Below are 24,860 nucleotides of genomic sequence, written 5' to 3' on the forward strand. Positions count from 1 at the left end.
TGTACTGCCATAACTGATGCTCCCTCCAAAGCAGGGAATGTGCCTCAATCAGGACAAAACTCTACAGCCACTGAAGCACTCCCAAGACTGCGAGTGAAGATTTCTGCTATAAAGATTGTCATTCTGAGCCCGATTTGTGCTCAGGGTTAATGCCAGGGAGGTTAATATTAAGTAATAAGCTTATCTTCTCTTTTTAGTTTTGGGTTCTATCAACATGCAATACATCTCCTCTCTTCAGACTGCACTAAAACACACATCCCCTTGCTTCTCCCGTTATTGGATGGTCACTGCAAATCCTCTAGTGCTTTGTGGAAATATTTGGAAATGGAGACACCAAGCTACTTGCGCAGACATTAAATCGTTATTTTGTAAAGCATGTTCTTAAAATGATCACAGTCACAAAGTTATATCGCTACACAGTGTCTTGTGGTTTGTCCTGTTTTGTAGCAATACAACCTGGAGTTCAAATGGATTTTGAGGAGTGAGGGAGTTCACACCATTTGATTTGCACAACATGCCTACCACTTTGAAGGCGCAAAATATTTGTTATTTTGAGCCAAACAATAAAACAAGTGTGTTCATAGGTATTAACACTAGAATTCGCAAAGCCTATGAAAAAACCCGTAAATTCGTCCCACCTTAAATCCGTTTGCACCTCTCCGTCAGCGTCTTTTGTCGATAAGCAGCAAGCAGCCCCACTGCCCCACAAAGTTTTCTCAGCTCAAGTCTGTTTACCTGCGTGTCAGTTGCATAGAGTCGTATAGAGTAAATACTGTATCGTTATTTGGAACACATGCATTTCATGTATGTTCTGTGTCTACAACAATCTATGTAAACACATCTTTAAAACAGAAATGTTTGTCATGTTTTAGTAATAATTGACAAAATGTAGACATGAAGCGTATAATGTGTGAAGTCAGAAGGCCAAATATTAAATAAACACTTTCACAAAATGTACAACATAACAAGTACACTTTTATTCAAGAATATAACTGTGCAGAAAAAAAACGCGATAGGGTGTAAGATTTGACACCCCTTTGATATGACCGCTTTGGTGGCGCAGTGGTAAGAGTTGCTAACTGGTAATCGAAAGGTCATGAATTTGATCCCAGACAAATCCATTTTGAGAAGTGAGCTGCTCTTATTCTTACTAATTTAGAATAAAAACATACATTTGATTCGAGTCTGTAACAGCTGGTCTAAATGTATGGTATTTGTAAAGGTTCTATCTATCTATTCTATAAAAAAAAACTTGGGCTGAGATGTGATCATCTCTGAGACACTTTAATGTCCCACAAGACAAGGAAGTGAGACAAAATGATCGACGCGCAGCGCGACATGCAGATCACGCAGCTTGGTAGCAGCTAGCAGCAAGCCAGCAGCTGATTGGTCTTTAGTGTGTGTTCAGCCCCCTCCCCTCCCGGTCAACCAAGTCGCCTGACCAAGGGGTATACACGACAGAGCCCCACCCGCCAACTCTAACCCTCCTCCCACAACCACCCTCGGTATCGAGGCATGTGCACTGCCTGCTTATGTGCACGCTCCCAACACCTCACCAAACACGTTTACACGCTGTACAGCGATTCCCAACCGCGACAAACATGCTTCTTCTTGGATGGCCCTGCAGGAACAGGGAAAACCTTTGTCTACAAAACTCTGATTCATACCATCAGCGCTTGGAAGCTAGGACCATCGTCCTGCTTCCACCTCAAAAAAACTGGTCCCGCCCACATGCAGCCAACACGGCATTTCCCGCCAAGCTTCTCAAGTACGCTTACAAAATAAAGCAAACTCTACATGCAGCGAAAATTTACTTCTCCAGCTAGATTCCATGCTCAGAACTATCAAACCTTTCGCTAAATCATACAAACACATGCATGAAATCGCTCAGTCCAATCCAACAGCATCTGTACGAATGCTTTTTGAGGAAAACCATAGGCAGGATTTATGACGATACAATGCCCCGACATGTCACACCAATGTTGCAGTGATTTTCAACGGAGAAGATGGCTAACCGCCTGCCGAAAGGGACATTTGCATCTGTCCCATAGGCAACTCCTGTAAACAGATTTCCACTCTTAATTTGAATCACGATCCTATGGTTTACCCACTTTTATTCCCTTACGGAGACATTGGCTGGCACAAAGATTTACAACATGTTCCCGATAAAAGAACCGCCAAGCGAAGAAGGCTTACTCAATGCCAATTTTACGCATACAGATTACCAATGAGGAATACATGTAGTATTTTGCACTCTAGCGGCGAACTATTCCAACAGTATGTCATAGATGCATATGTTAAAACAGAGGTTGCGCGTCTCAACTATCTCGGATTAGATCAACAAGATTTGCGTGTACTATCAGACACACTGCAAGCAAATGCTCAAAATAACAACGTACGTGTAGGCAAAATGATGATATTACCATCCACATTTCCAGGAAGTCCAAGATACATGCAACAAAACTAGCAGGATGCCATGGCCATAGTATGTAAATTCGGACAGCCTCATTTATTTATCACGTTCACATGTAATCCTGCTTCGCCGGAAATTCTACATGCACTGTCTGATACCCAAAGACTGGAGCACAGACCTGATATTGTAGTACGAGTCTTTTGGACTGCAGCTGCAGGAATTACTTAGAGACATTCTACAACAACATCTTTTTGAGGTTGTTATTGATTATACTGTATTTACATAATCGAATTTCAGAAGCGCAGCCTTCCTCATACCCACATGCTCTTTTTCTAGGGTTAGATCTTTCGACTCCTTATCTGTCGCCATCACCAAAACACCTATTCACAACCGCGTCTTTCAAGAAGTATTTATTTCTTCTTGATTTCTGAATTCTTTTCTTGCCATTTTCCGTTCCTATTCTTACACCGCCATATGCTACGGCGGGCTTCACGTGTGTGTGTATATATATATATATATATATATATATATATATATATATATAATATATATATATATAATATAATATATATATATATATATATATATATATATATATATATATATATATATATATATATATATATATATATATATATATATATATATATATATATATATATATATATATATATATATATATATATATATATATATAAACTTGTACGCGTGGAAGTGTGTGTGTCTGTCTGGCCCGGAAGTGAGAGAGAAGAGCTGGGGTAAGGGCTCCACCTCCGAGGATATACAAGTGAGGCCAGCATGTTGGCAAAGCGAAATCTCTGAAGAAAGAGCCACTCGCTTAGCGGCTAATACAGAAGCAAGGAAAGCACACTGGCAAAACAGTGTTCCTTTTACTTTGATTTTTTCATAAGGCCGGCCAACACCTGACCATACTGGCCTGTGAACGTTACCTCAATGCCTTCAGCTTGAATGCTTCCCCCCCATATACAGAAGATGTCTAAGAGAATAGCTTGGCCTTTCTGATATTTTGACTATTTTGCCTGCCGCGAGCCTCCAGTGTTGTTTGAGTGCGTGTAAGTCAGTGCTGTTCGCAATAGTGTGTGTACCCACACAACGGAGATCACAAACATTTTCTTTCACACGCTTAGTCTGACCTTGACCCTCAGATATTTAACACACACAGCACACAAACTTGTGCTTCCCAGGAGACCTAGCTGACCTAATTAAGGCTGCTGTAGAATTCCATAAAAGATTTTTGGATGTTTGGCCAAATTGACGACATAGAAGTTCCAAGATGCAGTATTCCTTTTGAAGATCTCATGATAAATTGTACTGTAGCTTGACCTTCAAAGGCTTTAGGGGAACATCTGTTCATTTTGAACATCATGGGCTAGGGGGTGCTTGGCTCCAGATTACTGCAGGGCATCATTGTAGGGCTGCTGATTCACCTGACTGCTTATCACAGATTAGCTCAGATAATCTCAAAGGGAAAATCAGACGCATACAGAGCAGAAACATAAAACAAGAATACAGACTCACAGGACAAATAATGCAGCCGATCCATCGAGAAGTTTAACGAGTACATCGGGTGGAAGCATTGAATTGGCTGCTAGCAGTGGGCAGAAGATACCCTCAGGGGCAGTTCTTAGCACACTGTGGTTGAATGAGCCTGTGGATAAAAGTGATCCAAGAAATCACCTCTTGGAGGGGATGAAAGGAACTGTTCATGATGGCATCCAATTTTTGCCATCAACCTCTTTTCCACAACAGCTTCCAGTGCTGGCTTTCCTGGTAAGTTTGTTCATGCTTTGTGCTCCTTTGAGATATACAATACAATACAATTTATTTTTGTATAGCCCAGAATCACACAAGAAGTGCCGCAATGGGCTTTAACAGGCCCTGCCTCTTGACAGCCCCCCAGCATTGACTCTCTAAGAAGACAAAAAAAAAACTCCCAAAAAAACCCTAGTAGGGGGAAAAAAAAATTAGAAGAAACCTTGGGAAAGGCCGATCGAAAAGAGAACCCTTTCCAGGTAGGTTGGGCATGCAGTGGGTGTCAAAAAAAGGGGGTCAATACAATATAATACACAGAATAGAACAAATCCTCAATACAGTATAAAAATAAAAAATTTACAAGTACGGAGCAGAATTTAACAGTAGATGATATCCCATAGTATGATTTGGATTTGTTTAGAGTCCAGGAGACCTCGGCCATCAAGCTGCTCCCCCATTTGGCCATTCCACAGCTGAGACAGCCAATCCGATGACAGGACCCCTCTACCCCACGATTCCTGTGATCCGCCATCAGGGATGACTTTACCTTAGGCAGGCAACACAACGTGGCAGATAGGCCGTGGCACCAACTGCCACAGTCGAGTACAGAGAAGAGAAACAGAATAGGTGAGGGTTAGTAACAAATTCATGGAACTTATGTTTTAGTGCAAATGACTAACAACAGAGATGCAGTCTGTAGAGTTAATCAGCCGCTCTAGTCGGGGTGTGTTAAACTGAAGTAGTGAGTCTTCAGCTGGGATTTGAAAGTTGAGACTGAAGGGGCATCTCTTATACTAGTCGGCAGACCACTCCACAGTTTAGGGACCCTGTAACTAAAAGCTTGACCCCCCACTGTTATTTTATTAATTGTTGGAATCATAAGCAGACCGGCATCTTGAGTTCTTAATGTGCGCTGTAGTCATGATAAGTTCAGGACAAGTAAGCCAGCCTCGGCCATTTAAGGCTTTATATGTTAAAAGGAGAATTTTGAAATCTGCCCTTAGCGCCTTACAAAAGCATTCCGTCCCTTGATGGGTTGTCTTATCTTTGTTGGATGACGCACTTACCTTAAGTGATTTTTTTTAAACTAACATTTAACAATGCCACATTTAAAACTGAATTTTGAGTGTCAGCCTTTTGAAATAAAAATGTCTCCAAAAACAACATAACAGAATAGGACTTGTCAGAACTGATGAGAGAGATTGAATACTTTCGGTTTGGAGAAACACGCGGTTTATGATGTGTATGATGTGTGTGTGTGTGAAGTGAAATATTATGAGCCATGGGATGTGTCGGCATCTGTGGTCTCTGGGGCATTGGAAAAGAATCTATCAAGCACCAAGACGTCCATTGAATGGCTTTGGTTTGTGATGGTGCAGGCTGGGTGCTTGTTGGCAGCTTCTAGAAACCACTTGGACCTGGAACCTCTGATAATGTATCTGAGGAGCATCAAGCAGGTTTCACCTTTTAATACTTAACAATGTCCAAAAATAAACAAGCGCCCAGTGGTGTGTCGAATAATGGCAGAACTGAAGTAAATGAAGATTCAAGGCTGCCTTGAGGAGTCGGTTTAGTGTGCTTTCTCCAAAATTAGATGAACCATGCTGGGAATACCTGGGGTTTTTAGTGAAGGGAATGGAAATGGTGGAGTCAGTTGCCCTTAGTGGGGTTAAGGTTTTAAATTAATAATTGTGCCTTGGGAGTGTGCAGTCTCAGAACAGGTGCAGGTGTGTTCATGATTGGGTCTTTTCTGGGTTGATTGCAGTGCTTCGCTGATCGCACACTCGCATGCAAATACAAGCAGATCAGTTAGGTGCCTCATCCACCTCAGACTGGGCAAAGGGTCACATCTGTACCTGATCAGGCCATATAAAGGAGCCTACATGGCAGAGAGGGAGGACAATGAAATAAGGGACAGAAACAAATAAAGATCAAATAGGAAAGAAGAGGTTAATGAGAAAGAGAGAAAGAAAGAAAGAAAGGATCGGGAGAGCCAAGGCTAAAGAGGAATGGTGCCAGGTGGCCCGGCATGAGGCTCAGGGAGGGAAGCCTGGGACTGAGGCAGGGGCACTCCTGTTGTGTGATACTAGGGATTAGGAGCGGCCCGTTGTGTGGTGTCTCTCTCAGATGCCAAGGAACTGGTGGCAAGAGATGTGTGTGCAGCTCAGCGTTGGTGCCTCTCGTAATCGGAAGGATTGGCAATGGGGACCCAAGCCAGGTATTTATGGTTGACTGCATCTGTTGGTGAGTGGCTTCCTCTGGCTTGTAAAGTCGAGATGGGATAAGTGGAGGTTACGCCATGTTGCAAAAGGAAAGATTAGGGCTCATATTAAGAAAAAGAACTCTCTCTGGATCTTAACCTTGTGTTACTGGATTGAGTTATTAGGACTTTTTAACCACCACACATAGTATTTACCACTGGTTTTTATAGATTATTTACTTATATGGAAGCAGTGTAGTTTTTGTTTGGATTTGTAATAAAAGCATTTGACACTTTTAGCACCAAGCCCTTGCTCTGTGTGTGTGTGTGTGTCCTCATTTGCCCAGCACATCTCGGTTCCGGGTTGAAAAGGCTCTCAGATGTGATGAGGGAGAGTGGAGTCAGCCTGAACTGTCAGATACATACAGTCATCGACAGTGCCCCCTCATGTCCTGGAATGATAGTGCTTACCCAGAATGAGCCAGGAAGGCGAATCTCAGATGCTTCTGTGTGACAATAGATACTGCTGTTAATGAAAGTGGTAATACTCACATGATCTCAACATCTCCGTGCTCTGGATGTGCCAGAATCAATCAACCATAAAAATTCTTTTTTTTTTTTAAAAACACAGAGGAGCACACAAAAAATTTCCTTTAGGGTTAGCACAGCTGAAATGGTGTAAAGGGCTGACTGGCCGGGACATTGACTGCAGCATAATCCATTCTTTACTGGTCATGTTGATTTGACATGCAAATATGAATTTCACATGATAATGTCCCTACTACTGCTACTCAGGGCTGTGGAGTCGGAGACAATTTTGGGTACCTGGGGTCGGAGTTGGCAGAAATGTACCGACTCCTAATAAATTTAAATGTTAATGAAATAAAAATTCGGCAAGTTCAAATGGCCCATTTCAGAAACAATAGTCATAATTAAGTACTTATCTGATGTAAGAATAAAGCCCAGTGCATTAGCTGTGTTACTACTAGTGTGACATTCAGCTGAGCTATTATATAACCTGACATTCACACATTATAATCTGGATTATGGTCCATTACAAAAAGTGTTTTCATTTTATTTCAGATATAATGTGTTTAACAAGTTCATTTGAGTGTAAACAAGTGTAATGATATAGGTGTAGATGTGTGCTATGACCTGATTTGTGTTCAGGGGTTCATGTCTTTTGTTTAAACTGGCCAATACGGTAGAGTCAACTTCCTGGCCAGTAGTTCCGACATGTCTGTTGCCTTCATTTAATCAACATGGAAAATACATTAGCATATTAAATACAGATGAGTCGGAGTCAGATATACCAGAAACTAAGGTGTCAAAGGATTTATCTACCGACTCCACAGCTCTGCGGCTACTCTTTGGGAATGGCCAAATGCCCACATGCTTAAATTTAGACATGCGCTTTTGGGAACCCACCAACAGATGGTGCTCTCCCTTGATTATAAAGCAACTGTGCCATGTTCTGTCACTCCTCCTTTATGTTAGTCAGCCCTCTGTTCAAACTTAATGCCTGGCCATTGCTGGTGTCTGCCATGGAGTTGTTGACCTTGAACTGCTGATCTTGCATCATGTATTAAATACATTTATTTATTCCTGTCTTAATTTGCAGGAGATGTGCGAGTCAGAGGCCAAGCAGGGATTCTCTCTGAGCGCCGCGGATCCTATCCATTCATAGACTTTCGACTGTTAAACAGTAAGTTATTTGATTTGTCTTTGCACACTGCTGGGGTGTGTTCCATCTTGAGTTGTGGTTATTTTGGCTGCATTAGCTGAACTTTAACTGATGGACACCATGCAGGTCTCAATAAAGTGGAGAGATTTGGGTAAATAACGGACGCAGTCTACAGTGTATTTAAAGTGTCCATGCTGTTGTAGTTATTAGGCTAATGGAAAATACAGATCTTAGCATGCTGCTGGCCTTGTTGAAAATGCATGGATCAGCCACATCATTCAAAAAACATTCGAGTAATTAACATTGAATATCTTGTTACAATGGCACCTGTCCAGGGGTGGGATATATCAGGATGCATGTGAACAGTCAGTTCTTAAAGATGATGCGTTGGAAGCAAGAAGAATGAGCAAGTGTAAGGATCTAAGCGATTTTTTCCAAAAGCCAAATCGTGATGGCAGGAAGACTAGATCAGAACATATGCAAAATGGCACCCAGTGGTCCCAGTATGCAGTGGTTAGTACATACCAAAAGTGGTCCGAGGAAAGACAATTGATGAACCGGCAACAGGATCATGGGTGCTCAAGCTTATTGATGCACATGAGGAGCAAAGGCCAGGCCATCTGGTCCAATTTCACAGAAGAGCTACTGTAGCAAAATCGATGTTGGCCATGAGAGAAAAGTGTCGGAACACACAGTGCATCGTTACTTGCTGTGTAGACGCAGACTGTTCAGAGTGACCGTGCCGATCCCCGTTCACCACCGAAAATGCCAACAACGGGCATCAGAACTAGACCATGGAGCACTAGAAGATGGTGTCCTGCTCTGGTAAATCTCACTTTCTTTTACATCACTATGGTTTAGCCGAGCGCGTGTACTTTGTTTGAAACAAGCAAAACTCCTTAATAAACCAGAAAATCGAATACAATACTCACTCCAACAACTGTCAGTGAACCTCTGCTGGGATCATCCCCTCCACCTGAATAAGAAGGAGCGCAGACCCAGCAGCAGCAGGCCTATTGGAGTAACACCACAAAACATAAAGGAAATTATAACATCCATCCATCCATCTTCCAAACTTGCTCATCCAGTTGTGGGGAAGCTGAAACCTATCTCAGCAAACATTGAATACATAAACACTAACTAAATAATACAAATTGTAATTACACAATTCATAAATCTTAAATAATAAGTAAACATAAACACAAAATTCATAAAGACACAAAAATATACCATTCAAAAAATACAATAAACATGATTTTAGACTTGCAGCAAGAGATACAGTTTTGCAGTTGCCTTTTGTGATCAAGTTCCCCACCGTACACTCTTTTCAGCGTCAGTGAAACACGCCTGCATGACAGAAAATCGATTTTCAGTGTAGTTTCTGTCAGAGCAAAAATGAAACATTTTAATGAAAGTATGTTAAAAAGAGTATGTGAGAAGAGGATGGTAGCCTGGCCCTCATAGACTGAGGGCAGCTAAACAAATGCTCAAGATGGACTATTAAGGAACATAGTGGAGAGGAAGAAAATGGTAATACCTAGTATGATGGATAATTCTGGGGATTGTTTTCATCAGATATGTTTCAGCCATATTTTTATTCTAATTATAAAATGTTTAACTTGTCAGGTAAGTTGATGTCTATGTTAAAAATTGAACTGGGAGATTGAAAAGGCTTTGCATTGATTAGGTTATAACTGGCTGGCCAGCAAGCCTGAGGGAATACAGGTGTCTCAGATAAAAGGATATGAATATGCTGCAGTTGGACTGCACTGAAATGTGGGCCAAATCTGCCTGAGCTGAATTATTGGGGAGCTATACACTCCCACTCATGCAAGAGGTGAGTCAAGGACCATTAGAATTGTATCAATGAGACTTCCAAAGACTGTTTTATTTTTTCCCTGTCAAAATGATAACAAAGTAGTCACAGGCCTCCTTGACTCCATGCCGGCTGTTTTCTAATCATTCAGTTGCTTTCCCACTAGCTCCTGTTTTCAAGAGGGTGTTTACTCAACAGGCCAGTTGGCTGCTGTGGACTAATCGGTTTGTATGGGCTACTTAATTGTTCAACCTCTCTATCCTTTGCATAAGCTTTGGTGATTTAAGTATCACTGGTTGCCCATCATCACAAGGTGTAAAGGTCAAGACGAATACTTCCTGATTAATCAAGGATGCAGTAGGAAAAAAAATGTGTTTGGAGTTTATTTTGTGCTATGACTTCTTGACTTTGATTTAGGGCTTAGTTTTGTTTTTTTCTTTTTGTTAACGACTTCTTTCTAAAGCCACTGCTGTGTTTCTTATTCTTCCAGTACACATGAAGATGATGTTACAGCACAGGCGCATTCAGCCACTCTCCAAATTCAGTGTCATCAATTACAAACTCAAAAATCTGTTTTATTTTAGTTGTGCCTGTCATTTTTGACAGGCATTTCCTCTGGTGGTCGGTCATTTTGTTACTATACTTCACATTAAGCTAATGTCTTATGCAACTTCTAGTTAGAAGGTATTTCAGACTCGACAACTGCAGTTGTTGATCTTGTTGATGGACCATGTTGATTTATATACATGACTGAAAATGTCCAGGCATCTCAGGTATAGCGACTGCGTGACAACTTTCCAGCACAGTTGTGCTCACCCCAGAGCCAGAACAGTACAAAAAGTTTGTAGGTTTTTCTTTTTTTCCTAACTATATATTTGTGCCCATTCTCTCCTTTTTTGTTCCGGCTTTCTTTTTTTAGTTTTATGTTTTTTCTTCGTGAACTAGCAAGACTGAGATGCTCAGTTTAAAGTTAGATTTAGATTTTAGATGGAGACTGAGTCGCTGTGTACTTCACCGACTCGCTAAGATTTTGTAAATCAAAACTAAGACGAATAATCACTGGAAAAGTCATCAAATGTGACATGGCCTTTGGGAATACTGCAAATCATTAAAATGACAAAGGCTAATTGGTCACCATGTTTTGTCTCTGGTGTTATTTTTTCAGCAATGGACAGTCTAATTAGATCCAGACTGAATCCCACTGTTTATCCTGTTAGCGCTGCAGCATCAAAGTGGGTAGAGAAACACCGCGCAGGAATGGCTAGTAACAGCTGAGAAAGTAGTTTTGATACAACTCTGAAGAATGGCGGCCTGCATTGGAGCGATGTTAACAGCACAAAGGGTAATGAAGCAGAAATCAAATGAAATTTGGAAAGTCCATCCGGAATTAGGATTACAAAGCCATTTCGGAGGCTGTGAAGTTTCATCGAGCCGTACTATCAAATTGTCCAAATAAGTTTCAATTATGTCAGCAAGTACTGGAGGTATTTGTGCCCTTTTTTTCCTGAAGGTTTTATGAATAGAAACCCCAGGCCAGGCTGGAATGTTATTGGATCAAACCAGTGAACTCTGAATATAGTTGTTGTGCACAGTCAAAGAAAACAGGAGCCCTCCGTTGCATAACAATGTGATTACATGCATGCATTAAACCAAAAGAGCAGGATTTACTGGCGTTCTGAAGTGAGAATGCGGTGAAAGTGGTTGAAGTAGCTAGCCTTGGCTTGTGAAATTTAGTTACATGTAGCAATGATGAAAATTATATGATGAAAATTATATAATGAAATGTGCATTTCTTTGTATATACTGTATTGTGCTTTATTGGATTTTCTTTATGTTCTGTTTAGCTTTGTTATACCTGTAAATGACTAAAACATCCAAGGTTATATGTCAGATTTCAGAGCTACAGCCTTGTCCATTAAACACAGCATATAAAGCACATGAACAAGCTCAAAAATCTATTACAAGTGCAAGCAAAGATGCACACTCAGTGGCCACTTTATTAGGCCCCGTTCCAGCCCCAACCCCAACTTGTTAACACAAATGGCCTATTCCTCCAAACAGTAATCATGGGGCTGCAGCAGTAAAGCAGTAACAGCAACAAGTGGCGTGTGCAACGTGCTGGAAGAGCACATTGGCAACATGCTGTATGTCGGATGTGCAATTACGATGAACTCACAAGCTCCAGCATCCATCATGAATGGGGTTCAGCCAGTCAGTAGATGAAAGACTCATTTCATCTAAAGGCATCGTAATCATCTTACATGGGCTAAAAGGCAATTCTCCCTCTAGGATATTCAGTGCAAATGTACCTTAACCCGATGTCTCTTAAATAAAAATGGGTTGCGTGATATTTGAACTTGAGATGCACAAAGTTGTGAATTACAACAATACTGAATGAGTAAGGGTCAAGAACAATTTGCAGCAACCCTCGCTGATTACATTGCTGATACAAATATGGAAGACGATCGGTGGCGATTCTCTAAGGGGGAAACCCCACTCCTACACGCAATCAGGACGATGATTACTGATCAATTTCCAATGGGGGAACCTCACCCCAATCAGGATGATGACTGACAGTGATTCTCCATTGGGGGGAACTACCACCCCCAACCAGGATGGCAATTAGTGGTAAAATTTATCTTATCTAATTCTTCAAGGAGAAAACTGGTGGCGGTAGTCAGCAGTTCCACAAAGGGTGATGGATGTGTGATGCTCCGCAGCAATTGCGGGACACAAAGACACAAAAGGCAAATTGGTTTTCAAGAAAAAAACAAGTTTAAAAACCATTGAGCTAAAGAAATAACTCCAACAACTGTGAGCAGCCATGCAGCACCCCCCCAGAACTGGGAACTGTTCTGATAATTCTCAGATATTACATTTTGTAGGCCTATTAGTGGTGTTTTACTGGGTTTGTTGTACCCTTTTGAAATCTTCAAGGTTAAAGATTCCACTTATAGTACTAATTTGCCCTGAACTTTTTATATATATATATATATTTTGTTTTGTACCATTTCTAATGCCATTTTGTTTTTGTATTGGGGTCTATTTTGTGTACTTGTCATCAGGATGCTTCTCTCAGATTCTAGGCAGCATGTCCTCAGAGGTCCCACTCTTGATGTTATGATGTGATGGGTTTAAAGGTCAGCAATTGACGTTCTTTCCTCATCCAAGATTGCGGATAAAACAAATCTTTTGCGAACAATTTTGCTATCTAAAAACATCTCTCTGGTTTTGATTGCTTTCAACTATGACTTTTGCTTAACATTCTGGTTTTGTTGTTTTGTTCCTACTGATTTTCAGTTTCAACCCTTTTGTATTTTATTTTTATTTTTTGTCAATAACAACTAGTCCTCACTAGCATAATGGCTATCTTTTTTTCAAGTCTGTCAGTGTCGGGACCAGGTGAGGTTACCAGTGTAGGTTTGAGATGGTTCTTACAGTTGATAGACAGCAGCACTAAACATTGTGTGCTTCCTGTTTTTATTTACATATAATGTGTTTGTGAATAAATACTGTATATATTTTAAAACACCTTTGTTCTCTACATTCCTCATCATTGCATTAAATACAATGCATTCCTGGTCCACTGTGTGTCAGTTGTCATGCACGCAGAGTGGCCCCTACAACTTTAGACAGAATCAGACTTGCTTATACGTGTATGAGTGCGAGTTTATATTTTATACTAGCCATGTGCGCCCAACTACGTTGCGTGTGTTAAAATTGTCTGTGAAGAGCTCCCTGTTTAAACGCGGCTTTCAGTCGTGAACTGGGCCCTTCATCGCACAGCATTATGATTTTTTATAAGGGAAACAAAATTACAAAAGATATCCCTTGGATATTGATTCGATAGGAACGGCCTACTCGGAATTACTGTCCGAATCGTAATTATGTGGTGGTGTAGGAGCATTTCTGCTTCTGTCCATTCACAGTCCATCTCGTTTTCATGATGCTATCGTTTCCTCTCGCGATCTCTTCTCAACCTTTCTCCAATCTCACAAGTTGCTTTGTGGCAATCCAAAGATTAAGGCAATATACACGGAGCAATGGTTATAAAAGGGGGACACATAGGTATCCAGGCTCTTTAAAGCATAAATAGGGATCACTTCACTGACCTGTGAACAAGCCACGGTACAACTGTGAGACACGCAGCACTCGCCGGCTACAATGTAACAATAATAATTTCCGGAACATGCTGTTGCGTTGTCATTCATTTTACCCACTGTCTTTCTTTCATTCATATGTTACGTAGGCACGTACCTTTCATCTTCGGGAATCTCATTCTCTAACCAAGCCTCTGGAGCTAACCAGTGTAACACTGTCCACCACCCCTTTCGTTATTCCGGCACATTGTTGACATTCGTGAGTAACAACAACGTACTAAACTGGAAGGTGGTCTATGCATGCGTGGAATTCGGACAAACAAAGATCAAGATCTAAATGAAGATCTCTTTAGTTAATTTAAAGCACAACAATTTGTTTAGTTTGAATGTCTGTGTTTTGAGGTGTGACTGGCATACTACAGTCTTCAGTAATATAAGCCCGGAGGAGATTCTTAATGCAATGCCTATGTTTTAGCTGTCTCTCTACTGACATCTAGTGCTTCTCCTTCTAATTCATTCGAGGACAAACAAAGATCAAGATCCAAATGAAGATTATATAGTCATGCTGTATGGTTCAGCATCCCGAATGGGATGGAATCTGGTACCTTTCCTGGGTGTGATGGAAGAATAGACATTTACTGGCATCCCAGTTTAATGTCTTGTCAGGAATAGAGGCCACAATGGAAGGACGAGGACGGCTGCTAGTTCCTTGCCAGGACATGAGGGCCCGCTCAGAAGTACAGTGGGGTGGGTGACAGAGCCTCAAAATTATATCATGATATTTCAAGAAAATTTGTGATAGATATTATGACAATATAGGAAAAAAAAAAAAAAACCTGAACAACATATTATCGGTGGGGTGGCACAGTGGTAACACTACTGCCTCTCAGTAAGGAGATCTGGGTTTGCTTCCCAGGTCCTCCCTGTGTGGAGTTTGCATGTTTGTCCCATGTCTGCATCGGTTTTTCTCCGGGTGCCCCGGTTTCCTCCCACAGTCCAAAGACATGCAGGTTGGGTGCATTGGCGATCCTAAATTGTGTGTAAGTGTGTGTGTGTCCTGCAGTGGGCTGGCACCCTGCCCAGGTTTGTTTCCTGCATTGCACCCCGTGTTGGCTGAGATTGGCTCCAGCAAACCCCTGTGACCCTGTATTCGGATATAGTGGGTTTGGTAATGACTGACTGACATTATTATCTGTGATTACAGCTCGTAGGCAGCAGCATTTATTAGTGCAAACAAAATGAAGGACATTTTCCATCCTTCTTTTCCAATGAGTCACCTGATTCGAAGTGTGAATGTGTTGCCAAAAGGTGCCGGCAGCCGGACTATTATACTGCAATAATACTGGCACAGCATAAGTCAAATGTAAGCACAAAAGTAGCCTAGGTCAGGGGTCGCCAGCTCCGATCCTGGAGGACCACTGTGGCTGCTTTTTTTCATTCTAACCCTTTTCTTAATGAGTGACCAGCTTTTGCTGCTAATTAACTTATTTTGTACTAATTTTAATTGACTTGCTCTTTAAGATGCAGACCCCTTAATTGTTTCTTTTTCCTTAATTAGCAGCCAAACTATAATGAGATACAAAAAACAACTGGTGTCCATCATACAATATCTGATAATAAAGAAAGATGAAGGTCTCAGGAATGTCGATCTTCTCAGGTCCCCAAAACATTTGCCCAGAGCTCTTAGAAAAAGAAAATCAACAATTTTGGAAAGGTCTGCTAATGCACCATGAGAGCAGCAACAAGCCACGAAATTAAAGAATTGGTTTAATTAACACCTCATTAAGCAGATGGTTGGAGTGAAATTGGTTGGAGTTTGACACTCTCACTTAGTTGGTCTTTTTGTTGGCTCCCTCACTTTACATTTAATTTCTGTTTGGGTGCCATTTAAGGAAAGGAATGAAGCAATTCAGAAGACGATAAAGAAATTCAGGGGTTCAAATCTTAAAAAGGCAATTAAATTAAAATGAATTCACAAGAAGTTAATTAGCAGCACAAAGAGGGCACTCATTAAATAAAAGGGTTAGAATGAAAACCTGCAGCCATGGTGGTCCTCCAGGACTCGACTTGGTGACCCTTAGCCTAGGTAGTGTTTTCCTTGGAAATCTTGAGTATAACATAACTGCTTAACACTTCTGTTTAACAGTTATAACAACTAAAGGAGCCTTCACAATATTGTCACCTAATAAAATTGACTCAACCAAACAGCAGCATTCCAAACAAACCTTCAATCAAAATGTAAACACTGATAAAAATATAATAAAAATGCTCTCAAAGCTTAAATAGCAGTTGCCTTTTCTGGATTATCATTAAATGAGGTAGAGCGCTGGAGCTTCTGCATTGCCTGTAATTTCTTGTGTAAACATAAATAGATAAAATGAAGCAAGTTAGAATGGCAGTGTTGGAACTGTACATATAAATCACTTTAAGAGTTAACCAGCCACCTTTATGGTCAAACTTTCACAATAACAGTGATTTACAATCATACAGGCTTCAGTACCTCCCCTTGACCCTTAAACAACAAACAGTGCATCCAATTAATATCAAATAATTCTATATTTATATACATAACAGCACAAACATGAAACTACCTGTGTGAGCCATGCTTTGTATTAATATTTTTAATGTTCTGTTAATCTGAAGATAGGTTAAATGTATTTCATAGTTCAAGATTAGTTTCTGCATTAAGCACAAGTGTATTTTAGACTCGATATAGATGAAACTGTTTTTGAAATTATCGAAGAACAGGTGGAACGGACTCTACTACACTCCAGTTCAGGTGATGCAGTACCCTGCTCTGGACGTCCAGACATTCCAGCTGAGTCAATAGAACACCTTCTGTTATGCGGTTTAAAAGTACAACAGATTGCAGATCTGTATGATGTATCAGAGAAGACGATCACAAGACGAATGAGCCAGTTTGATATACGGTAAGCTGCAACGGCTGTATTAGTTTAGGTACTTTGACATGGAATGCCCAAAGCAGCTCCACCTAATATTTTGAACTGAACAACTTTGCCACTGATCAGAGCTGTACAGTTGTTTGAAAAAGTAGCTGCGAATATGCAACTGACTTTCTACTCGTAAAACAAGGGTCAAATACTCAGTTCTAAAAGGGCCGCCAACATTGTAATTTCTTCCGATAAATCTTCAATTCTCTCTCTGAAATACGTAATATCTTCGGCAGAATCCATTTAATCGGCAGTAGTAAGCATTTTTCTAATTAATTCTTGTGCTATCTAGAGGGCGTGTTAGAGCCCACCCTCTCAACTTTGACGAGTGAAAGTGACAGTTTTATTTCAAGCCGTATTTCATGACGGTTTGCAGGAACGTTACGGAAAAAATGAAATAAATAAATAAGCAACGAAAAACATATTTCGTGACACATTTATTTATTTATGCTCTCATTTCATGACATATTTATTTATTAAGGCTCTCATTTCATGACACATTTATTTATTTATGCTCACATTTCACATTACTTTTATTTATTTACGCATTTATTTATTTATTTCATTTTGTCCGAAATATTCCTCCATACAAGTGTAGATAACGGTTCCCTTTTATTGGTGTACTGTTTCTTTAAAAAGGGGGTGCTGCGTTTCAGGGGTTACTGCGAACTAGGAAGTATTGAGTCTTAAGTTTCTTTTTATAACTGTGGAAAAAAATAAAATGGAAAGTAAACTTTCTTTGAAGGCTTTCACCTTCTTGACGCAACAGAGCGGTGTCTCGTTTCTCTCTCTTTTTTGTTTCTTCGCGATGGCAACTCTGTCCAGACGGCAAGTCGCCGTCACATTAACCTCTCGCCATTAGTCTTAGCTACTACGCTACCGATTATGATACGAGCAGTCACTTTTCTACGTTATCATTAAACGTATTTCTTTCAATGTTTCCGTGTTCTTATTAAAAGGGAGCTGCAGTCGGGGAGCGGAGCGGACACACACACACACACACACACACACACACACACACACACACACACACACACACACACACACACACACACACACACACACACACACACACACACACACACACACACACACACACACACACACACACACACACACTCCGTCGTCCTTTCCCGGTCTTTTTAAAGTCTGCCCCCATTTGCACCTTTCAGCCAATCACATTGCACGAACGGACTACAGACCCTCACTCAACCAATCAACAACTGTCACGATGGGTTGTGATCAGCATGTTCACCATGCACATCTCAAACAGCGTTGTTTTTTTTTAATTTTATTCTTCTTTTTACTGTGTATTAAAGTGAAGCTAAATGTTGTCACAGCATGCTTCATACATCGCCTTTAGACAAAAAAATATATTTTCTACCTGGGATGTTGTATCTTGGGTCGAGCTGTTGAACCAGTTGCTTAAAAGCCTCCTTTTCCGCCATTTAGATTTCCATCATATCCTTGGCCAAACAATAAATGTAACCGCATCAGTCACTTCCATCCACCGTTTGCTCTTTCTGTCATATGGAATGCAACTAGCGAATGTTCCGGCGATGCATTTTGTTCACTTTTTCGTCGCACATATCTCATCGGGTGCCTTCATAGCCTGGTTGTACTGGACGCCGTGTTTTCGCTTCGAGTGCTCAAACAAGTTCGTCGTATTTCCACCTTTAGCGGTAAGAGTTTTCTTGCATATTTTGTAAAGTATTGTGCTTTGTCGGAGGTCTGACGACTTATAGTCAAATCACTTCCATTCTATTGACGTAGCTCCCTTTTTTTAGGTTCTAAATGGTCCTCCGTGGCTCACACGCCGATCTCACTCTCAGACGCATTCGGGATTGTGAGGTTATTGTGCGCGCTAGGAAACTTAAATCTTTGATATCGCGAGATTATACCTTTTATTACGTAAAAATATATGCTGTATCGGTGTTATCATAGACATAGAATTACTAGACGCCGCATGACCAGCAGCATCATACGTCAACGTCGCCGCCATATTGCGAGTGGCACTGCTGTGAAGTGAAGTAATGAATAATGTGCAGTTTGGGTCTGTAGAAACCGCTGAACGCTCCAGATCAGATCCCGGGGGATTACATTTCATAGGTAAGGCTGAACAATTGTTTTGGTTATATTTGTCCATTGGAAAATTCCGTTTTATAATCTTAACACTGAGGGTCACCTTACAATAAAATTAAACATTATTAGTAAAATTAAAACAAGAGAATGATAAATCAATAAGCAATAATTAGCAAACAAAGATAACTAGCAGTAACAGTGCAAAATTCACAATTGGTATGCATGCATTGGTATGTATTAGTTTAAATGGCACTTTTGCCACTCGCAATAGGACGGACGCGCTGACGTATCGTGTCGACTGGGCAACACAGTGAATGCGGCGTCTACCTATACTATACGTATATGGGTGTTATCGTGGACGATGTGATATGGTACAGCCCTGGAGGCTGCTTCCTGGAGCTTTGTTCTTTACCATGACTACAATGAGAAGTCAAGCAAAATGGCACCTTTTATTGGCTAACTAAAACAAACAAGCAATATGCAAGCTTTCGAGGCAGCAACTTGCCTGAAGAAGGGGTCCGAGTTTCCTTGAAAGCTTGCATAGTTTAATCTTTTTAGTCTGAAGGGGTCATTTTGCTTGACGTCTCATTGCATCCATAATGGCTAACAATGTACAACACCCTACTTCGCCACGTACACATTAGCACAGAAATTCCCAAACTCGGTTCTGGGGACCCCCTGTGGCTGCAGGTTTTTGTTTCAACCAACTTCATAATAAGTGACAATAACTGGAAACACGGATCTCCTTTAATTAGCTAGTATTTTGTTCTTTTCTACATTCAAAAAAAAACAGCAGCATGATTTTTACATTTATGAGACATTTAATAATCATTTTAGTTTTGCTGGTTTTAAATGCTTAACTATGTTTTGTTGATTTTATTATTTTGCTCTCTCTCTGTGAAGTTTTCTCCCTTCATTGTATCTTAATAATGACAATTTAAAAAGGAGCAGTGCAGACACCCAGGCAAACAACACTGAACTCATGAAAGGCTGCAACTACATTGGCATCAGTCCTACCGATTAGTAAATAATGTATTAAATAAATGAAAAGTGGAATTAAAATCAGGATGAAAATATTGTTAAAAAATACATTATTCCCATAAAACTGCTTAGTACATTTTAATATATAGTTTTCTAATTTCTACATTGTTCCCAAAACACAGAATCTGGGAAATAACAGTTCCCTTAATTAGCCCAGGAGTCCAATTAAAAACTGAAGCTGGTTGGAACAAAAACCTGCAGCCACAGGGGGTCCCCAGGATGAAGTTTGGGAATCCTTACAATAGCAGCGTCCCACTGGTGGTACTCCCATATAGATACCCACAGGGCAGGCTGGGAATTGCAGTCCTGCCTGGGTTCTTGAGTGCCACCAAGGGGAGCTGCAGAGAAACATTATCCATTTGAAGGGCTTCTGATGTGCAAGACTGTGGTACAAGAAGTACTCTCGGGTCTGACATTAACGATGCTGGTTTTTTTGCCTCGGTTATCAGAGTTGGGATGGAGGTAGATGTGACCACCTGCAAGGTGGGGAAGGAGAGGGAATCCAGTTGTACTGTGCTCTCTGGAGATGAGGATTTTGAAGCCTGTTAAAGTATTGTTGTAAATAAAAACATCTTGTATTTGAACCCCAGGGCTTTGTTTGTTTAGTTCGGTCACCGTCTTCTTATACAGGGTCCATCCGTTTCAGGGCACTATTATGTACCACATCTCCACATGATAGAGCCAATCTGGGATTACAAGCAAGATGGCCACAGTCTGCAGTTAGACTGAGCAAGGGAACAAGAAGCAGGCAAGGACCTTCAGAAGCTGCATGGCAATGGAGCTGAGGGAAGGCAAAGGGTGGGCACACCAAATGCTGAGTGCACTTTTTTTTTGTTTATTTTCTACAAAGTTTACTGATTAATATATATTATGCACGTCATCATTTTTGAAAGAATTCCTGCTTTAAAGCTCCCCTCCAAGTGCCATACCAAAAGCACTTCAGAAGGGGTCATCCACCTGAAGCTATGCACGTTCAGGCCTGGTCAGTACTTGGATGGGAGACCATCTAGGAAAAAGCTTGGGTTGCTGCTGGAAGAGGTGTTGGTGAGGCCAGAAGGGGGTGCTTATCCTGTGGTCTGAATGTGGATCCCAACACCCCAGCACAGTGATGGGGACACTGTGCTGTAAACATGACACTGTCCTTCAGATGAGACGTAATACTAAGGTCCTGACTCTCTGTGGTCATAAAAGATCACTGGGCATCCTTTGTAAAGTTTAGGGTGTATCCTGATGTTCAGGCTAAATTGCCCACCATGGCAAAGTCATTCAGGCCCCCTTATTATCGCCAGTCTGTAATTGGCTAACTATCTCTCACCTCTTCACCACTTAACAGATCATGTGTGGCGAGTGTGCTGGTGCAGTAATGGCTGCCATCGCATCATCCAGGTGGGTGAACACATTGGTGGTGGTTGTAGTGGATCCCCACTCCCTATGAAAATCGTGTAGAGTAGTGAGAAAAGCACTATGTAAATGTATGTATGTGTATGTGGGAGCCATATCTAAATGGACCAAATGGGGGGGGGGGCGTATGTAGAAAAAGTGTGGTGTGACCAAAATGTCTGCAAATCTCCTTAAATGAAAATCTGCAATGTGCACTTTAATCGTGATGTCTGAATTGTTTAATTTGTAATTTAAAACTGTGGAGCAGAGAGAGAAATCAAGGGAAAAATGTATCTTTGATCCAAATATTATGGACATTGTATTTATAGCACATAAAGAGACTACTGCTATATACACATGGATCAGCGTCCCTCCATTTTGTGTTCACTCCTCCACCCCTATAAGGGGCTTTCTAGGCCCCGTATTGAGCCCTTCACACCTTAAAACTACCTGATGTGGTGACAACTTAAGCTGTGCGCCCTGATCTGTGTCTTTCTTGGTTTCCCCAAGCCTTTTAGACTTAAGGGATGTGAGATTTAATAAAAGTTTATGCATGTGGTGAGCCAAATGAGCTAAGAGTGCTGTTTAAACTGTCAGGCTAATTGGGGGGATTCTTTTAAGTGCAGTTTATACTGTGGATGTCGGCCAACTACCCCTGGAGATCATGAGGGAAGAACCTGTAGAGTCAGTGGCTGTGGCGGGTTAGGATGTTTGGATTTATTTTGTGCCTTGTCTTTTATTTTTTAGTTTATGCAAAGCCTGCTGGCCGACCAGTACAGACCTCAAACGTAGAGTGTATGTTACAAGATGGAAACAACGCCTGCATTTAGAGGGGCTCCATTTATAAACGTATGGCTGCAGAGTTGTATGCAGTCGTCAACCGCAAGGCAAATTGGATTGTTTTTTTATCCTATACCCGTGTGCCAAAGCATTTCTTGCAAGATCAGACCTATCCATGAGCTCAGACAGCTCTGTGTGTTCCTGAATGAATTTCTCTTTCATTTCGTTCCACAGCCGGTGAGGTGCTCAGGGCTTTCCTGTAGACCTGCTTCCAAAATGATGACCTTCTTTTATTCCCAAGGGAAAAGAAACAAACCAACAAATAAATACCATGTTGGATTGAAGAAATAAAGCAAAACAAAAACCAAAAAAACAAGTAAATAATCCTTACTGGCGGCACGGTGGTGCAGTGGTAGCACTGTTGCCTCGCAGTAAGGAGACCTGGGTTCGCTTCCTGGTTCCTCCCTGCGTGGAGTTGACATGTTCTCCACGTGTCTTCATGGGTTTTCTCTGGGTGCTCTGGTTTCCTCCCACAGTCCAAAGACATACAGGTTAGGTGTATTGGCGATCCTAAATTATCCCTAGTGTGTGCTTGGTGTATGTGGCACCCTGCCCGGAGATATGTTTCCTGCCTTGTGCCCTGTGCTGACTGGGATTGGCTCCAGCAGACCCCCGTGACCCTGTATTAGGATATAGCGGGTTGGATGATGGATGGATGGATGGATAATCCTTACCTGAATGGCTTTACGAAGCAATTTGGAATTGGCTACCTCGAAGACCCTGAACTTTGAGAATTGAAAGCAAGCAGCTCCCTTAGTGTGAGGCAAGCTGTGAGGGGTCCACCAGGACAGGTGACTCTGTTTAGGGATTTCTAACTCACTGCTGTTACGATTAGGTTTTTTTTTTTGTTTTTCTAATTATTTAACAAAAGGGGTTCTGGCAATTCTAGTTGTTTGGGGTTGTGGAGTTCATTTCCATGGTTAATTTTTTAAAAATTGATGTCATTTTCAAGTACTTCAAAATTCTTTTTCTGACTCTTAGTTTTAACGGTGTGGCGGGTCCTGGCCGAGATGCCTAGAAGGACCAGGAGAGGGACTATACCTCCCCTGGACCATGAGGGGACAGCTGCCCTGGTTTGTATGGGGGCCATGGGAACCGAGCATGGAAGCTCAACCCTATGGGGCCCGTGGCCACCACAGGGGGGGGTGCCTGGAGGATTGGAGAACCCTGGATGTCAGAAGGAATTCCAGGGACACCTGGAGTGCTTCCGGTGCTCACGCGGCACTTCCGCTGCTCACGCGCTACACCAGGAAGTGCTGCTGGAAGACCGTCACAGAGCACCCGGAGCACATCCGGGTGGCTATAAAAGAGGCCGTCTCCCTTGAGTAGACCAGCCGGAATTGGGAGGAAGAAGGCAACACTTGGGAGGAGAGGTAGAAAGGCGGCAGGAGAAGTTGAGAAGGGAGAGATCTGATCTGAAAAAGGGTGTCTGGTGTTTGGGCACTGTGTTGTGTGCTGGACTTAATAATTATAATTAAAAAGATTGTGTTTTGGACCACGATTGTGTTTTGGACCATTCTGTGTCTGCCTGTTTATATCCAGGCTAAACCTACCACAATGGGTCCCACCATTTTGTGGTGTTGCCTTCAGTGTTACAATTATATCACATGATGCTCCAGTTGCAATGGCTTACAAGGTCAGTGTTGGAAATTTCCATTATCAAAACTGTGAAATTTAACTGATGTCACATAACGCGACTTCTAGCAGTGGGCTCTGTCATACTGCATTTGCTGATGTCGTCACTGGACCTCACCTTCTTACATAACAGAAAAATGGCTGCTAATGTCCAATTTTACGGACTGAGCGTAGACTTTGTGGCACAGTCATGCTCACCCACTTAATTTCTGACTGCCAATAGTGCACCGCCTGATGGAGTTGCACTGTATAACAGCTACAGTGTCTTCAGCTGCAATCTCAGCCCTTCATCTTTTTTTTTTCATTCTGCTGTGGTACGTAAAACATGAGACATCAGACAGACAAGCTTCTTTTCCGTTTTGTGAGGTTCAAAACACCCATATTGCTTGTGGCATACTAGTTGGAGTGAGTCGTTGGGTGTGTCACATTAGACGATGGGCTTCATGGGAGTGTGCGGCCGACTGTCAAAGACTGACCAAGACTACATAAATGAAGGCTGCATCTGAAAATCACTGGAAAAGCTGTCCCTTGTGACTTTCCTTTAGTGAGTGCATTTTGTTTCTGAATTACCGGTATTTGTTTAACAACTACAATTTAGGATTTTATTGTTAGTGCTTGGCCAGAATAGACAGAATGTTTACTGACACGGCTTGTTTCTGACTCACATGTCTACTCCTGGTCCCTTTCCTGTCATCCTGCTTTTAGTGGGACGTGGAGTGTTGGCTCAGTGACTAAGAATCTACCCTGGTACCTGGAAGGTTGCTGGTTCAAATCCCATTAGACCCTTGAATCCCAGCTCCTTCTACTAAGGTGTACTTTCAAGTTTCAGACCTTCTATTGTGTATTCAAATGCAACTTTTTTTGTATTTCCCAAATGTAATAGTTTACATTCTCTTAATTTGCATTACATCTCTCAAGTGCCAGTTGAATTCTTGTCATGAGGTT

At 41.5% G+C, this 24,860-nt stretch overlaps 1 protein-coding gene across 3 annotated transcripts in view; it reads left to right on the forward strand.

The window, feature by feature from the left end:
* Positions 1 to 24,860, forward strand: part of LOC120516303 (cAMP-specific 3',5'-cyclic phosphodiesterase 7B-like) — a 205,833-nt gene that overhangs the window by 119,756 nt on the left and 61,217 nt on the right. For all 3 annotated transcript variants that reach the window (XM_039737880.1, XM_039737881.1, XM_039737879.1), the window contains one exon: positions 8,008 to 8,091. In XM_039737880.1, coding sequence (XP_039593814.1) covers positions 8,008 to 8,091 — 84 coding nt within the window. The remainder of the gene's footprint in view (positions 1 to 8,007; positions 8,092 to 24,860) is intronic.

The sequence above is a fragment of the Polypterus senegalus genome, chromosome 16 (genome assembly GCF_016835505.1).
Source record: "Polypterus senegalus isolate Bchr_013 chromosome 16, ASM1683550v1, whole genome shotgun sequence".
Lineage (NCBI taxonomy): Eukaryota > Metazoa > Chordata > Cladistia > Polypteriformes > Polypteridae > Polypterus > Polypterus senegalus.